The sequence below is a fragment of the Tachysurus fulvidraco genome, chromosome 12 (assembly GCF_022655615.1).
Source record: "Tachysurus fulvidraco isolate hzauxx_2018 chromosome 12, HZAU_PFXX_2.0, whole genome shotgun sequence".
NCBI classification, from domain to species: Eukaryota; Metazoa; Chordata; class Actinopteri; order Siluriformes; family Bagridae; genus Tachysurus; species Tachysurus fulvidraco.
In genome coordinates, this window is record NC_062529.1 from 14,022,951 (window position 1) to 14,039,149 (window position 16,199).

Below are 16,199 nucleotides of genomic sequence, written 5' to 3' on the forward strand. Positions count from 1 at the left end.
TGTGGAGGAATGTTTCAAGTCATTTACATAAATATGCCACTTCTCAGTAGCTGGATTTCTTGGCATCATGTAATGTTATGCCAAAAAAAAAAAAAAAAAAATCCTTACAAGTATATGGCTGAGTGATTACTTAAGGGAAAGAAAAAAAAACCCCCCAATCATGTCACATCTGCCTGATATGTAATATAAACGTGTCAATCCAAAAAGTCTACCAGAATATTAGGTTTTGTAACAGTTCCCCATTTTATTGAAATAAATCAGTCAAGATATGAGTTCTGAACGTGAAAAGAATGGTGGCTAATTAAATAGAAACTCGATGACAATTCACCTTAAATAAGCATGTGCCAAAAAAATTGTGGTATTATTCTTGTTCACATCCCAAGCTTCCACACTACACAGATCAATAAAATATGGTAAAAACAGTTGGAAAATCCAGCCTTAAATTTTAAAGTGAATACACCTGACATGCAAAACTGTACATATTCTTACAAAAAAAAAAAAAAAAAAGTGATATGAAATAGCTGTAATATACAAGGCAGAGTAAACCATCAATTTGTTTTCAATTCCCCTCAGTTCCCTCAAGTCTAATACATAATCATACTACACTACCCATCATCGTAACAGAGTTCAGTTAAGGCACCTCCCGCTAATGTTGGCCTACACGATAACTAACAGTCCAAAAATAACACCAAGTGACAGACGGAACGGTCCGATCGTGTTCTCCTCCTGCTCTCTCTCTCTCTCTCTCTCATTGTAATAAAATAAATCATTGGTTCTAACATACCTGAGTAACATGTCAAACAGGCTACCTGTTGTACCATCACACTTCTATAAACATCTCATCCATCACAGCCTCAATTCCACAAGGCAAATGCACTCTGCATTAAGCTTACATTAAAGAGTGTTATCGCTTAGATTCAGTAGGAATAAATATGACAATGTAATACCGCATCAGTATGATCCTAAACAATAGCGCACACTGAAAATCAGCTGCTAATTTAAGAAAACAACGTGAGTTTATCAGACTGGTCCACAGTGAATTTCAATCATCTTAGCAAAACAGTATACTCAAATACTGTTGCCTGAAACTCCAGTGTAGACTGTTTAGATGAGTTTTTGCTCTCAGACAGTTGTCCCTCATTATGTCCTTCAGGCGTGTTAATAAAAGTGAAGTGGATAAAAAGCATAGTGAAGTTTATAATGACGTCAAGTCATGGAAATCCCTTAAATACTACAATGCCGTCACAGAACTGTGAAAATATTCTGACAATATATTGTAGTGACCATTTTAACAGATTCCAACACGTACTTTTGTTCTATTCAGATGCAAAGGTGTGCTTTTACATTAAAAACTAATTTCTTGCCCCTTAAAACAAATCAGGAAATCTTGAAGTAATGAATTAATGGACCCTACAAATATCTTCAATGGAATCATCATAAAAATTTGCCAAAGACATTTAAAATGATTGCATGAGTTAAGTCTTTTTTTTTTTTTTTTGACAAAACAATATGCATATAAATCCAAAAGATTGCATGGAATCAGTGATACAGTACAGAAAGGTTGTTCTGCTTGAAAGCAAATTATAACTAAAGGCTTGCCTCATAAATTTGAGGTAAAAAGATCCAGGGGTGCTTAATGGTCTAACGAGGCACTATCCCTGAAAATGATTGTTAATTTATAGTTTATTTCACACCTTGCCATCAGGGAATAAAACAAACCCCCTTCCTCCCGCCTCCCCGAACATCTTGTTACTGGCTACAGAAAGTAACAAAATAGAGGCAACAGATAAATGCACCAGTGAATAAGTTCAAGCCCTTGAATGCTCCCTAATTGGGAGAAGCACTCGAAGGCTTAACTGGATTATATGTTTGTGAGTGTCACACAACAGTGACTTCAAAGTGTCATCAATCCTGTGATAACAAACAGATTATACTTTATATACATGTACATCCACACCCAGGCTACGTTTGGTTTCATGGTTTGAGTTATTTGTGAGTCATAAAAAGTCTTTAAAACAAACCAAACATAAAATAAAATTAGACAAACAGCAATAATTAACAAAAACATCTTTGGAAACAGCATTATTGCTCCATTAAAGGAACTATGAAGCGCACTAAAGGAGGCAAGAAGAGGAACAAGGCGGCCGTGATGAGTTTTGGATACGTTCACCACAAAGAGTATGTAACTTGTGGATTGTGTTTCTATGCTATTACGGTCTCGTGTAATCCTACACATCTATCTGAGTGTGCATGCATGTGCCTGGTATATTTAACATAATATACCTCCCTAACAAACTCCAGGCAGATTTAGTGAATCTATGAACATTTGTGGATCAAATAAATCTAAAATTGTTTAATATTAACATGGCTGTATTTTAATGTTTAAAAGCTTTGACTCTCAAAGTCTAAAGAAATAGCACTCTCCAAGCCAAGTCACTTCTCACGATAGTGTTATTTTTCATAATATATTATACTCTACTTAAACTATGTACATTATTTAATTCATTCTATTTCTATTGTATTCTGAGCTTTACATATGCAAGAGCTGTGTGGCACCTGAGCGCCGAGGTCAGTTTAAATGTAGTGCTGAGGCTGGGAACGATCTTGTCTCTGTGTTATATATGTTTCTAAGCATTAATTAGTTACTAAAATTGCTGCCGATTTCTAATCATGCTCCAAATTCACCTGGTTTTTAAGCAAAGGGTCTCTGTATATAGAGTTTCTGATCAGGGAATTCTAGCCATTTACAGTATTCTTTAAATGTAGAGTTTAAAATAGTATGTCATTGGGAGTTAAAACCTTTGTAATAGCTTAAAAGAAGGCTGTAATCAAATGTGTGTATTAAACTAGAGTTGCAGTTGTTTTTGTGAACTCATTCACACACATGCACAAACAAATACAGGGCCTTGTCACACACCGCCCCAAATGTAGTGTATAAGTTCCTTGAGAGTCATGGCTGCTTGTTTTTGTTTAAACCAGATATTTGAGGCATCCTGCTGCTCTTGAGCGGGTACAGAGAACAGGGTGAGTATGATGAATGCCTGGCACAAGCCTCAGGACTCCCAGCCTGGCTGCTCGCTGCGCTCCAGAGAAAGAGACTTGCTTTTATGTGGAGATGATGGACTTGGAGGGCTGCTAAGGTTGGAGCTGTTGGAGGCTGTAGAATGTCTTGGAGAATCAGAATCCTAAGGATTTAAAAGAAAATGTTCACACAAATGCACAAACAACTTTGTGTTGTACCTCAACATAAATTGCCCAATTCAAGTCTTAACAAAACAAGAAAATGAAAAATAAATTGCTGGTATACATGGGTTGGGTGCCTAAATATAGGAGTATGATAGCACACACACTATAAAAAAAATAAATAAAGTGAGGCTGTAATACTATTCTAAGACATATTGCCACAGAAAGACATCAGGATCTTGTGCGGTTGGCCTCAAGGCAGTACACTAAAGCCAGGAGCAGTGCCAATCCGCTCCATTTCTACACTTCAGAACTGTACAGAAAGCTGCTATTCAATCCAAGGGAAGTCAGTCAAAGATCTTCAAAAGGTCTAAAACAAACCCAGGCACAATCCTTACCCAAGATATGACATTACTTGAGCTAAATGTATTTCAACACATCAGGTCCTCTGACTGTGTACTGTGTATTTTTTTAAAAAAAGGAGCTTAAGTCACAATAATTCCTATTTACCCAGATTAATTAAATAAAGTGACACTGAAGTTTTCTGTGAAATTTGAGGTCAGATTTTTTTCAAGGATCTACAAGAACTACCATTTAAGATCATTCTAAAACACCAACAAATGTAATGTGACACTTGTAATTTAGCTGTGTTTTACCTCTTCTAATCATCAGTGCTGGTGATCACCTGGTTAAAGTCTTGTACACACGAGGGTCGGACCGTTTCATAGGGTTTTATATAAACTGCTGTCACAGAGATATCAGCTGTGCGTTACAAAGTACGGGTCTGCAATGAGCTCCAGTGTTCAGATCTAAATAAACCCATGAAGATCTCTAATAGGAACAAAGAGCACCTCTAGTCTAAAGGTTCATATGATGCTAGAGGAATGAATACAGGAGATGGTGCTGTATCACACAGTGCTGCAGGTTACCTTTCTCCTACTAAACAGGGTCCTTAAAGTCCATTTCACTTCAGGGGTCTTGCCTGTGGGAGAAACTGCCTTCCACTACAGAGAGTCACACATTGACCACATGTCATAATGAAAGTCTACATACATGCGGTGGAATAGAGTGTAGTGGGTGCGCAAGTGGTTCTGTATTGGAACAATATCGCTCATTCTCTAGGTATTGTGCCACTCAATACATGCACATAGCGTGGCAAAGAAAGGACAGGACCTTTATTAAAAGAGGGGGCTTCTGAGTGTCAAACAAAAGCTTAGATCTATCTCTATGCAGCATGGATGACTTAAAAACAATACCGTGCTTTAGAGCAAATATAATTCCGGCTGTGATTGGTGTCCCTTGTCCCCTGTCACGGCTGCCAGTGTAAATTAGAATGAAGCAAAGCTTTGTGAAAACTTTACCTTTCTGAAAGTCTTATAGATTCCATATATAGAATAAAAAAATACACTAATCATGTAAATTAAACACTCTTAGTCAAAGGAGATGAATAAAAATGCACTGTTATTTTTGTCTGTTTTTTCCAACAAACAAAATTATTGGCAAGAAATGTGTTCTGCTTGATATTGTAACTATACAGCTGAATACATTTATAATACATATAGTGTTCCTTAAATGTGTTTCAAGCCTCCCCGTAGTGCCAATACTCACCTCTCTATCAAACTGGGACAGGGGGGCATCACCTGCACAGTCCATGCCTCCCCCTGACGAGAGCGAGCCCTCAGAGGGTGAGGTCATCGTCTGCCGCTTGTTGGAGCCATAACTGCCACTAGAGAACTCCCTTCTAAGAGCACTGCCATTCTGCGAGGACGAACCTATGAGGCAAAGACAAATCTTTATGTCTATCCCAGCAGGATACTCTTAACTCTTAACTGTGAAAACTCTTAAATGGCCATTTCAATTATTCTCTCTCTCTTTTTTTTTTTTTTTAAAAATGTGCTTTTTATAGTTTCTTATATAGCTCAGCTGCAGGAACTCACGTGTGCCAAGGCCACTGCTGGCACTCATGGACCGGCCTGGTTCAGGTCTGGCCTTGCTAATAGAGGGGATGCTGACAGAGCCGCCCAAAACGCCCCGGCTCTCCTGAGGACGCACATTCTGCAGAGGATTTACAGGTTTATTAGTAATATTAAAGACAAACAGTAAAACTCTATAAGCTATCGTTGTTTATCTGCATGTTTACTTTTTTGTTCATCAAAATAATATTTGTGTTGTGTATTTTCCTTCATGTTTAAATCTTTTGGGAAAGATACCATCCAACCCAGTGCCCGTATGTGGGATTTTTCACGAGTAAAAGTTTAAACTTAAATGGAAAAAAAAGGATGGGGTATCCAATTTACATGATTGGCTTAATGACTATCATATTTGAGGAGTGTCTTCTTAAAAACACAAAATAAACAGAGGTCTAAAAGTTACATTTTGCCCCTTGCCATGTGATGCCTCAGATTTAGTGCAATTTAAAACAACGTTCAATGTTCAGGTAAATAACTTTAGAATTCAGTTTAAAGTCTTTTTGAGATTCGACCTTGCCATGTCTACTGACAATGAACAGAACATGCTTCTATAACACAAATATATGCCTTTTACCGTTACTTCTGACATTCTGTCATGGACGCAATTTAGCATGTGTTCAGCTTTTTGTAAATAAAGGCCTCCTTCTAAAAGGTCGATAAAGTCATGCAACATCCCTGATCCTACCAGTGAGCTGATGGAAGCAGGAGTCCCAGGAGCAGAGCTTAGGGATGGGGAGTAGGAGGAAAGAGGGGAGTCCTGGAACAGGAAGTTGTCAGCAGAGGTGACAGTCATGTGATAGACATGCTCAAAGCTGGTGGGAGTTGAGATGAGACGCAGGCAGGGAGAGGGGAGAGGAGAACCAGGCTACGGCACAAGTGCGAAGACAGAGTGCGAGAGTGAAACAGAAATAGTATGAAATGGAGAAAAAAGTAGCCACTGGCATCTTAAATGAATAGAGCTTGACAAGTGAATCAGGTACTAGAAGGGGAAAGACAATACAAAAAATATCAGGAATAGGCATGATACAAAATAAACAGGACAAGTGGAAATAAATGGGATGGAGGCAGGAGGAAGAAATGTAAGCATTTGGGTTTTTTTTTCCAGATTTTACCATTGGTAGGTCTTTAAGTATTTGGATCCCATCTCCAGGTCCCATATGAACAACATGATTGAAGTTGGTTGGATTTGAAATCAACTTATTCCTCATCTCAGGATCTCTAAGCATCTCTCTAAAGCATAAAAGAAAATAACAAGAAAGCAAAACAGTGAGGAGGAGGATTTTTACCCTTCAAGAATATTGCAGACCATACATTATATATGTATCCAGGCACTGCACTGTACATGCTTGTAGGTGTGTACGTGTGTACTATAAATTTCTTTCACCTCCGTTGTTGAAGCCTCTCTTCCTCTGGTATTCTGAAGGAAAAGCGGCGTTTGCTTGTCATACTGCGCACCATCTGCTTCCGGCTGTTATCAGACGTCTCTGGAACCACCAGCTCGTCTCCCTCTGTAACAGATGACATTATCAGCACAGGCACTATCACCACATTCAACTTCCCAATTAGAGACCAGTGTTGGTTAAATTACTGAGGAAATGTAATCCCTGATGATTATAAAATGACATGATTATGTAATCCTGTGTTTACACGAGCAAACAACAATTCCCTGAGGTTACTCAAGGTTTGTCGTGGGACATGGTGGGGTGAAAAAATAAGTATAGTATAGTATGCTCCTGTGCCACTGCCCCAGGGTTTGACTCAGAGTATATGTGTGGTTTGTGAGCTGTATTTTTGGTGAACATTTTTCTGAGGTCTGGCAACCTTGTACACCTGAGAAATAAGCTACCTACATGAGCCAAGTAAAATTTTGGCTACCTTCTAATGCACAGGATTTGTTTTGTCTTTTCAATTTTGAATGTTTTAATCAGCTGAAAAAGAAAACCTAATATACATTCATGCAATGCTTATTTTTCAGTATGGAAAGATGCCACATTGAGACGTCATATAATATCGAATTGAATTTTTTTTAAATCATCACACCCCCAAGATTCAGATAATACAAACCTGCGGTTTTATTTTTAAAGTAGATTAGCCGTACTGTCTCAAGCCCTAGCAGGTTTAATGAGCCGTCAGTGTTCAGAGGATGAACCTAAACACAACGAGCAACAAAATCATTGCAGATCTGTTACAGCATGCATCAGATTCTAACTTGCTACTTACTTACTACTGACAATAAATTTAAATGTATTCATTTTTATAACAAAATATAAACAGTGGCTAAATAAACAGATTTAAACAGCTATATAAACTACAATTAATGCTAAATAAATACCAGGTAAACACTAGCTGTGTGGCATGCATATTTACCTTTTTCAGAGGAATTGTCTGAATCCACTCCATACTGTTCACATCAAACACATCCACGGCATTCTCGCTGTACACTGATAAGTAAGGTGCATTATAACCTGCAGAGAACAAAATACAAATGTAGTTCTTTGCAAACACAATCCATTATTGAGTGATCATCTGACAGGTAATTAGTGTTGACAGCACTTACAACAGGCCGTTGGCACAGCTGGCCACATCAGCTCCTGCTGGCGTGAACGTCTACCCTGGCAGTCAACGTAAACACCGATGCTGCTAAAGCACAGGAGTAACTCTTTGCTGGAAATTTCCACAGCGCAGAGAGAATCCAAACCCAGCTGCCCTATGAAAGCCAGGGTGTGGTCCTCCGGGTGGAGCAGACTAATCGGAGGCCCTTCTCCATGCAAGCTGTAGCGTAGGAATCCAGCTTGGTAACCTACACACAGCTTATCCCCCTGTAGAGCCATCCACTGCACCACCCCAGGCACCTGCAGCTCGCGCAGCTTCCGGTGCCGTGTTTTACCCCTATTGAGTTCGTAGCAGATTACTTGTCTCTTCATGGCAACACACAGGCAGGGGCGAGCACCATGCTTCACTGTGCCAGACACCAACATCTGGCAGCCCTTAGTCTCAGGAAGCTTACAGAAGTCCGAGTCCCGATCGTCCAGAGCCACCATGGAGAAAAGTCGAACGTGGCGGTTACGGCCAGAGATGACAGCTAGCAGCTGCTCAGAGGGAATCAGGTCAATCAAATGGACCTTTTTATTATCTCCTACCTTGATAATCTCTGAGAGACAAAGCAGAAAGAAATGAGGGAGGTCAGGAGGAAGAAATAGTAAACAAACAAACAAATAAAATCAGCTTCCAGTAATACAACATGAGGCTTACCATCTTTGGTGACATGGATAACAAACAGCCCCTCCTCATTGCCCAGGGCTATCCTCTCATGATCTGTAAATAAAATAAAATGTAAATAGATTAGCAAAAATGCAGAGGGCTGCAGAGAGCTTAAAGTGCTTTACTACTCTGTCGTTGTGTTGAAACAGCACCTATAATAGCAGCAGACTGGGTGGTTTTAATAAGAGGCAGAGTGCTGTCATAAGCTTCTTTAGGGACATAAACAGAGCGCTCCTTTAACTTGTTCTTCTTTAGGAGACGGTGCAGCTCATTCAGCAGTCCCACCCACTTATTCTTCTCCTGGTCACTGTCAACCAGGATCAGGATGGAGCATTTTTTACTGCCAGATGCAGACAGCTGTGAAGCTGTAACCTGAAGGTAGATAGCAGGAAACATTTTATAATGGAATGGTAGGAGAGCCAAACGTTGCATAAAGTGGAACAAGCCAATTCATCCTGTGCTACATCAAAAAAAGATGTCTCTCAAACACGTGTAAGAAAGCTTTTTGTTAAAGGAAATGTGCATATGTAGAAACCTTCATCCAGATATCTTTCATATATTTTCTAGTCCTTGAGCTCATGGTAATTGTGCTCCATCAGGTCATATGTGACTTACAGGCACAACCTTAATTGATTAATTTGTAAATCAGATTTAAAGATGTTTAAAGAATTTGCAGTGATGACAAAAAAAATGCAGTGATGAATTATTTTTATTTGTTTATTTTGTCCTGGTAAATACAATAGCTTCTGTGCCTTCTGCTAAAAAAAGCTGATGTTGAGTATAACACAACATTAAGAGAATCATAACCATAAATTATAGCTCCTGAATTAAGAGCCATTATGTTTTATGTAAAACTAAACAAGCACAACCTAGGATTCAACTCACCCTGAAAATACAGGGAATGTCCTTCCTATTGGCATGAATGACATCAGATGATAGTACTGAGCTGACAGAAAAATCCTCATCCCTGCAGAAAGTAGAGAATATTCAGACAATTCTAAGCATCCTTGACAGGCTGCTGTGTTCACAATATTCATTTATATTGCTAGATCCTGATTTGGACTTGGTTATGTTTGCAGCAGGATGTTTAACAGGCAGACTATTCTAATTAGTCTGATTAATTCTTTTGACAGTTGAACTATTTGAGAGAAAACTCCTTTCCACATCGGAGACAAAACAGCAGCATCTAACATCGAGCATCTGTATTTCAAACTAAAATGATGTTGCAGATCAGAACACTGAATCTGTCAGCAGAGACAGTTATAGGCCTGACACTGCTAACATATCCTGCCTCTCATAAGACCAGTGTTATGTAAATTTGTCAGGAAATTATTGTACTGACATGAAAAATCTGTAATCTAACAATATGCACAACACATGTAATACAAGACCAAGTCACATGTATGAAAGAAATGATGTTTTGTATCAAAGTTTCTAAAACAAGGAGCATGAGAGTCTGGTCAGATTGTTTAGCTTAGTGTTTAAACACGCTGCTCGTATTTTTAAATATCTTCCATCGTAGTAAAATTTCATTCAAATGTCATTATTACACAAACCACTTTGTTTTAATGTTTTATACTGTTCACCGTTCACAGGCCAGGAGGATGGCAATCATTTTTAAAATTATACTGTATGCAAACATGACTGGTGTCAGTAATGACTGACCTCATGTCGATGACCTGACTGACCACTACGCTGGGCTGTGCGACCTTGCCTTCTGCAAGCTCATAGAGGAACAATTTAAAGTCACACACAACAGCCAGGGCCTTTTGCCAGCCTTTCTTCACCCCTGCTGGTTTAGGTACCTAAAAAGAAATGATAAAGAGAGAGGATTTATAACACCACCTTGTATATCCATACTGCTTAACTGATGATGGTAGAGAGCAGAGCTTCTTACCCTAACATGGCCCTCATAAGCTGTGCCAATGCCTTTCTGTGTGTCGATACCCAGTGGACCTTTCGTTTGGTCTGGTGGAATAGGACACACGGCGGGGGCTTTGTCCGCACATGTTACATGACATGAGAAGTTGCAGACTGCAGGAAATCAGAGAGAGCAGGTAAATGAAAACCATCATAAAGATCTCAAAGTTAATTTTTATTTGTTATAGCTTACATTACCTTCACATATACAGCCTTGTCGGATGAGTCCCACCATCAGAGATGTGCATTGGTTACACTTGGTAGGAGCAGTGAAGGTCTTCACCACAAACTGGTGGGCCTTTGGCTGTAAGGGAGTCACAAAAAAAAATCTAAATACAAAGAACTCAAAAAAGTTCATATAACTTCATTAACCCCAAAAGAAGTTTTGATACTCAAACCCAGGCTTTCAAACAAGGAACTATAATGAATTCACAGCCATCATGATTGATGTGCATGTTGAGATGAGTCCTAGTACTGATTTTCTCTCACTTACAGAACCAAGTTACAGTGGCTGAGCATATAGTTTACTGTCAGCTATCCAAGTAGGAGTTATGAAATATTAACGAAATGTCAGAAACCACTGACTACAAATTTAATGATCGTTTTAACACCAATACTTGACTCAGGTATACAGAGAATAATTAATAATTAATAATAAATGGAAGACGATACCTTAGGTGTGGTAAACCCAGAGCTGCTGTACCCTCCTGACCGCATGGTCGGAGTCTGTGTACCTCTGTGAGGATAATCTATCGTCTGGAAGAGTAAAGCAATTCGTTAGCGTTATTGACAAAGCGAACTGTTCAACAATTATCATGCTTCACTATACCACATTTGAGTGTGTGCTTCAAAGAGCACCTCTAAAGGCTCCAGATCACTGGCAGTGGAAGGAGAACGAGAGTGGGATACAACTTGGGACTTGCGATCATCATCACGGGACGGTGTGTTTGACAGGCTAAAGTTGTCAATGGAGTCAATCTGAAGAGATGGAGAAGATGAGTCACATACTAGGTAAAATACTAATCCTAAATTTTACACTAATTAAGAGTTTCCTAGGATTCATAGATATTGTTCAAAGTTGTGCTGTGAGTACAAGACTACTTAAAATACATTGCAATGACAGCAAAAATCCAATTAGGGTTTTTAAGATAAATTCTTTTTTTAAATAAAGCCTCACGCAATAATGTTTTGTAATAAAACAGAGGATCTAAAGCTCTAAGATCCCAGGCAAATCTTAATTACGCCATGTCCAGTAATTTCATACAGTCTTTGATTGCTTGCATGGAATGTCCTTGACAAACCATGTACATTATGGATGCACACCAAAGTTTAGAAAAGTTAAAGCCTCAATCATGAATTTCAGAACACCCGTCTTGCCTTGTGCTAATTTAAACACAAATTTCACACAAAGAGTTCTGAAGAGAAACAATAATGTTGCCTGGTATTTAGATTCTTCAAATACAAGTACAATAAATTCAACAAGTTCATGATTGTGCTTTTAAAAATACACTATATGGACAAAAGTTCATGGACACCTGACCATCATTACATAATTGAAGTGTGGCTATGAGGACATTCTCCTTGTGTCACAAGAGCACTATTACGGTCAGGCACTGATGTAAGGTGAGGAAGTCTAGAGCATTCCAGTTCATCCCAAAGATGTTCAGTGGGGTTGAGCAGGAGGTCTGTGCAGGACACTCGAGTCCTTCCACTCCAAACTTGACAAAACATGTCTTCATGGACCTCATTTTGTGCACAGGGGCATGTCATAACATAATATGTTTGGATGTCTTTTTTTCAGTAAATAGAAACTGTAATGATACAGAATTTGTAGCAAATTTGTGGCAGTGGTTTGGGGGGAAACTAACGTGTGAGAAGGTCAGGTGTCCACAAACCTTTGGCCATATGCTGTACATACATATACCACGTATCCTTCAAATAAAAAAAGAAACCAACCAACCAACCAAATAAAATAAATAAATAAATAAATAAATAAATAAATCATGCCTTGAAAATGGTGAAAATACATGCCAAAAAAATTACATGCTATTCCATAACAAACCCATTAGAACTGTTATACATAACTGAAACCCTGATTATAGAGAGCATTTCCTGATTGAGAACAAAAAAAATTCACCTCACTTATTTTATTTTTAGTCTTGCTTTAAGTACATGTATACAATTTTAAACATAGCCTTACCAGAAGGACATGTAAAATATAGAAAAGTTGAGAAAGGAGCCCCATCCCAGTTCACAGACATAAAAATGAGCATCAGCATAGATCACATCCATAGGTTATGACCTTAATAATACAAATCACAGTGATGCCCAGGTGCAAGTCCAGAGTCATGCCAGACACAAGAAAGTAAATGCATGCATTACAGCCACAGACAATGAAAATACAAAAACAAAAAATATAAATAAATAAATAAATAAATAAATAAATAAAATCACTGCACCCAATGTACCATCAAAACAAAGCAGGAGCTTACATGTCTGCCTTTGCTGGCTTGACCACAGGCAGGAGATCGCTTCAATATAAACAAAAAAATAAAAATCAAGGAGTAGATCATGTCAATTATTCAGATTAATGAAAGAAAAAAAATTTGCAGAGAGGGCAAGTCTGAAAATATTTTGGAAGAAAACAAGCCTTCATGGCCGGGGGATAAAAGGAGAAAAATCACAAAAAGAAACATCTATGATGGAATACAACACTCAAAACTATGCAAACTTGTTAAATATCCCAACAGTATTACATTCATATTAGTGCTCAGTTTATCAGTATTAACCTCAAAGTGTTCCACAGCAGAGTTTGGGGCATTCAGGAATGCAAGGAAGGAGTTCTGTGAATCTTGGTGCTTTACACCTACGGGACAAGGAAAATGATTTCATTAAAAAAAACAAAAAAAAAAACGTTGTAGATCAAAACAGTGCGAGTGCTTCCACTGTAGGAAGAAGCTAGAATTTACCCTTAGACAAACGTAGTTCTTCTGTTTCTCGTTTCAGTCTCTCGATCTCTGCCTGTAATTCCTGGTTCCTCTGTTCAGAATCCTGGAGTTTGCTGAAGGACAAAAAAGAACATTCAAATGATGATGGAATTTGTGCATAGCTATAGTCTTCTAGCCTGATAACACTTATAATAATGGAAAAAATACAAGCTCTTGGTCCACAACCGGTTGACAACATGTCTTCTATTTATTAGTGCCTTGGCTTCTATTCAGAATCCTAATAGACGGCAAGAAAATTTAGAGTACAATGAATTGCTTTACCACTCAGTGGCCATGTTGACGGCCTTTACTTTGTTGAGCTCATCTTGGATGGTTTGTTTTGCTTTTATCTCAGAGTCCAGCGCAGACTGCAGCTCAAGGCGAGCAGACATGTCTAGCTTAGCTAATCTTCGCATCTTCCACGGCATGTCCTGTCATGATAGAGAAATGCAGTAAAAAAACACATTCAGTGCGTTCTCATTAGCTAAATATTAAGAGATAATTTCAAAAGGTCAAAAGATCTGAGCCCATATGAACAAACAAACAAACTCCACCGTAGAGCGAGCACCAAGACTGGTGTTTCTCAGGCCCTCCAGCTCCTCATTCATCTTTGAAGCCAGAGCCTGGAGGTAGCCACGTGCATCTTTCTCATCACTCACCCTGTGGAACAAAGCTTAAACATTTCAATACAACTCAACACTATTAGATCACAAGAATATTAGATCACAAAAAAATTCTTCTAGCAAATATTTTTGGACTAGTAAGCCAGTTTTCTTTTTATGGGTCACACACCACTGTATGATCTCAGTGATCTGAGCTTCCCAATGGGCAACACTCTCTTTCTTATCAGCCAGCTCCCTCATTTCCTCCTCCAGCTGTTTGTGATTGCTGTTCAACTTCGTATGTGAGATCATCAACTAGACACACACAGAAATGACAAATTACCACGACATACAGGTATGACAATCATTTCTGTTTTAAGTAATAACCAATAACCATGCTTCTAAAAAAAAAAGAAAGGGCAATAATAATAATAATAATAATAATAATTATAATAAAATAACTTTTCTGAAACATCACAAGTAAATAAAATACTTGTATAACACTGATCAATCATCCACTGTTACTGTAACATGTAATTGTCATGACCATTGAAATTCATTTTTGTACAGAATGACATTTATATGACAGAGAATATATAAGAATAGAAGTAAAAGCTGCTACATGCACGATTTTTTTATTTCACCCTTTCCGAATTAAAAAGGCTACTGCCAGGTAAAACAATACTGTGCGTTACATATAATATCAAGTATGACGAATGGTTCACTGACAGTCGACGTAGCATATGGTCTGCAATGGTATCTAATTATTTAAATACTCAGGTTCTGATCAGAGAAGAACTAGTAGAAAATGCTTTAGTGTGCAGATCAGTATGAATGTCAGAGTTATAGAGCACTCTTAATATTTTAGCCTAAAATAAGTGCCCATCTTTTAAGGGTTATTTATTTAAGTAATACTGCTAAGTGCTAAAACTATGACAACCTGTGATAATGTGTTTGGAAACACAGGTAATCAAATACATTTTGCGAAAAAAAAAAAAAATAGCAAGCTTGGTATCATTAGGTGCATTTATATATATGGACTGATCGATTTTATTTTATCGTTAATGAACTTTAAAAAAATGAACAAACAAACAACAAAAAAAGCAAGGCTGAAATGAGTGGCCACTAATGTGAGCTGGGGCAATAAGGTGGGGCTTCCTGGGAGTGTCAGAGTTCAAACAACCTATGCGATTCTCAGTCAGTCCACATTCCTTTGTCGAGTGGCACATCTGCTGTTTTTATTAGGTGGACAAAGAAAACTGTTCTTTTGGTGCATTTTTGAGACTCATACGATTAGACTCTGATCTCAACATGCCTATGGAAAATAAGTACAGGTTGGTAGGTCTGCTGTGAACACTTATTGATTACAATGACACACAATGAGTGTGTGTCTTTATAAATAATGAGAAAGGAGATTTAAAAATATCCAAAATAAAACACACTCAGAGTAAATAATGTGAATGTTTACACACAGCCAGAAGAGCATTTGACTACTGTCTGGTTCGTGTTAAATCTGCGGACCACTAGTGCTGATTCAGTAAATCCAAGTTTTTTCAGTCCCTGCATACAGTAAATAATCCAGAAACACAACCACAGCTGCTCCCTTAAGCCTCCTCAAGCGGCAGTTCCATTCATAAACATGAACCGATCTGTGCAGACCGAGCTCTGTCTATCTTGTTTAAACATGGCGATTTGCTGATGTCAGAATTTAGAAGATTGTGTAGAAGAATCAGTGAAGCATCCAACCACACGGACTGATTATTTCTGATATTTCACATACTCTGCTCTCAGTGCACAGACTGCTCATGTTTCTCAAATTCTACTTTCACATGTGTATTTATTCTGTTTGTAAATGCTGCATGCTACTCACTGTCTTCCCAACAACAGTATAGCAATGAAAATAATTCTTAACAGAGGCATGTTGTTTCTTCCTTATTCAACCTAAAGCTCCATTAATGCTTTATAAAAACAAATGTTTGATAATTTTTGTATATTACAAATACACAATATCTGCATTCTACTGAAGCCCACTGTAATTACATTTTTTACAGTCCTGTAGTAGTGCATGGGGTTGGTGTAAGGGGAGGTACAGTGTTGAAGTAAGAAGACACCCTTTGTGGGAACTTATAAGGCAAGACGTTCTGCTCAAGCACTCTTATAGCCTTTGGTCTTTTGTTGCTAAAGCAGCCAGGCTTCCTGACGCCAGAATGTTCTGTCTAAGTATACAGGCCGTCTAAAGGGTAGTGCGTCATACATATGGTGTCTATAAAGATTTT

General features: G+C 38.3%; 1 protein-coding gene across 10 annotated transcripts in view; it reads right to left on the minus strand.

Annotated features, from left to right (window-relative positions):
- Nucleotides 1-219: 219 nt before the first annotated feature.
- cdc42bpaa (CDC42 binding protein kinase alpha (DMPK-like) a) overlaps nt 220-16,199 on the minus strand; it is a 43,212-nt gene continuing 27,232 nt past the window's right edge. For 2 of the 10 annotated variants that reach the window (XM_047821048.1, XM_047821051.1), the window contains 24 exons: nt 14,114-14,238; nt 13,876-13,981; nt 13,604-13,752; nt 13,304-13,395; nt 13,124-13,200; nt 12,827-12,865; nt 11,193-11,312; nt 11,007-11,090; nt 10,533-10,638; nt 10,312-10,448; nt 10,080-10,219; nt 9,300-9,381; nt 8,567-8,786; nt 8,406-8,468; nt 7,711-8,304; nt 7,521-7,618; nt 7,218-7,302; nt 6,538-6,661; nt 6,266-6,383; nt 5,839-6,018; nt 5,121-5,238; nt 4,792-4,955; nt 4,113-4,187; nt 220-3,185 (listed from right to left, as the gene is read on the minus strand). In XM_047821048.1, the coding sequence (XP_047677004.1) occupies nt 3,054-3,185; nt 4,113-4,187; nt 4,792-4,955; nt 5,121-5,238; nt 5,839-6,018; nt 6,266-6,383; nt 6,538-6,661; nt 7,218-7,302; nt 7,521-7,618; nt 7,711-8,304; nt 8,406-8,468; nt 8,567-8,786; nt 9,300-9,381; nt 10,080-10,219; nt 10,312-10,448; nt 10,533-10,638; nt 11,007-11,090; nt 11,193-11,312; nt 12,827-12,865; nt 13,124-13,200; nt 13,304-13,395; nt 13,604-13,752; nt 13,876-13,981; nt 14,114-14,238 (3,228 nt within the window). In that variant the 3' untranslated portion in view covers nt 220-3,053. Of the gene's footprint in view, nt 3,186-4,112; nt 4,188-4,791; nt 4,956-5,120; nt 5,239-5,838; nt 6,133-6,265; nt 6,384-6,537; nt 6,662-7,217; nt 7,303-7,520; nt 7,619-7,710; nt 8,305-8,405; nt 8,469-8,566; nt 8,787-9,299; nt 9,382-10,079; nt 10,220-10,311; nt 10,449-10,532; nt 10,639-11,006; nt 11,091-11,192; nt 11,313-12,826; nt 12,866-13,123; nt 13,201-13,303; nt 13,396-13,603; nt 13,753-13,875; nt 13,982-14,113; nt 14,239-16,199 lie in introns of those variants that run through there. The other 8 variants (XM_027172812.2, XM_027172814.2, XM_047821052.1 and 5 more) reach the window with 5 other exon arrangements.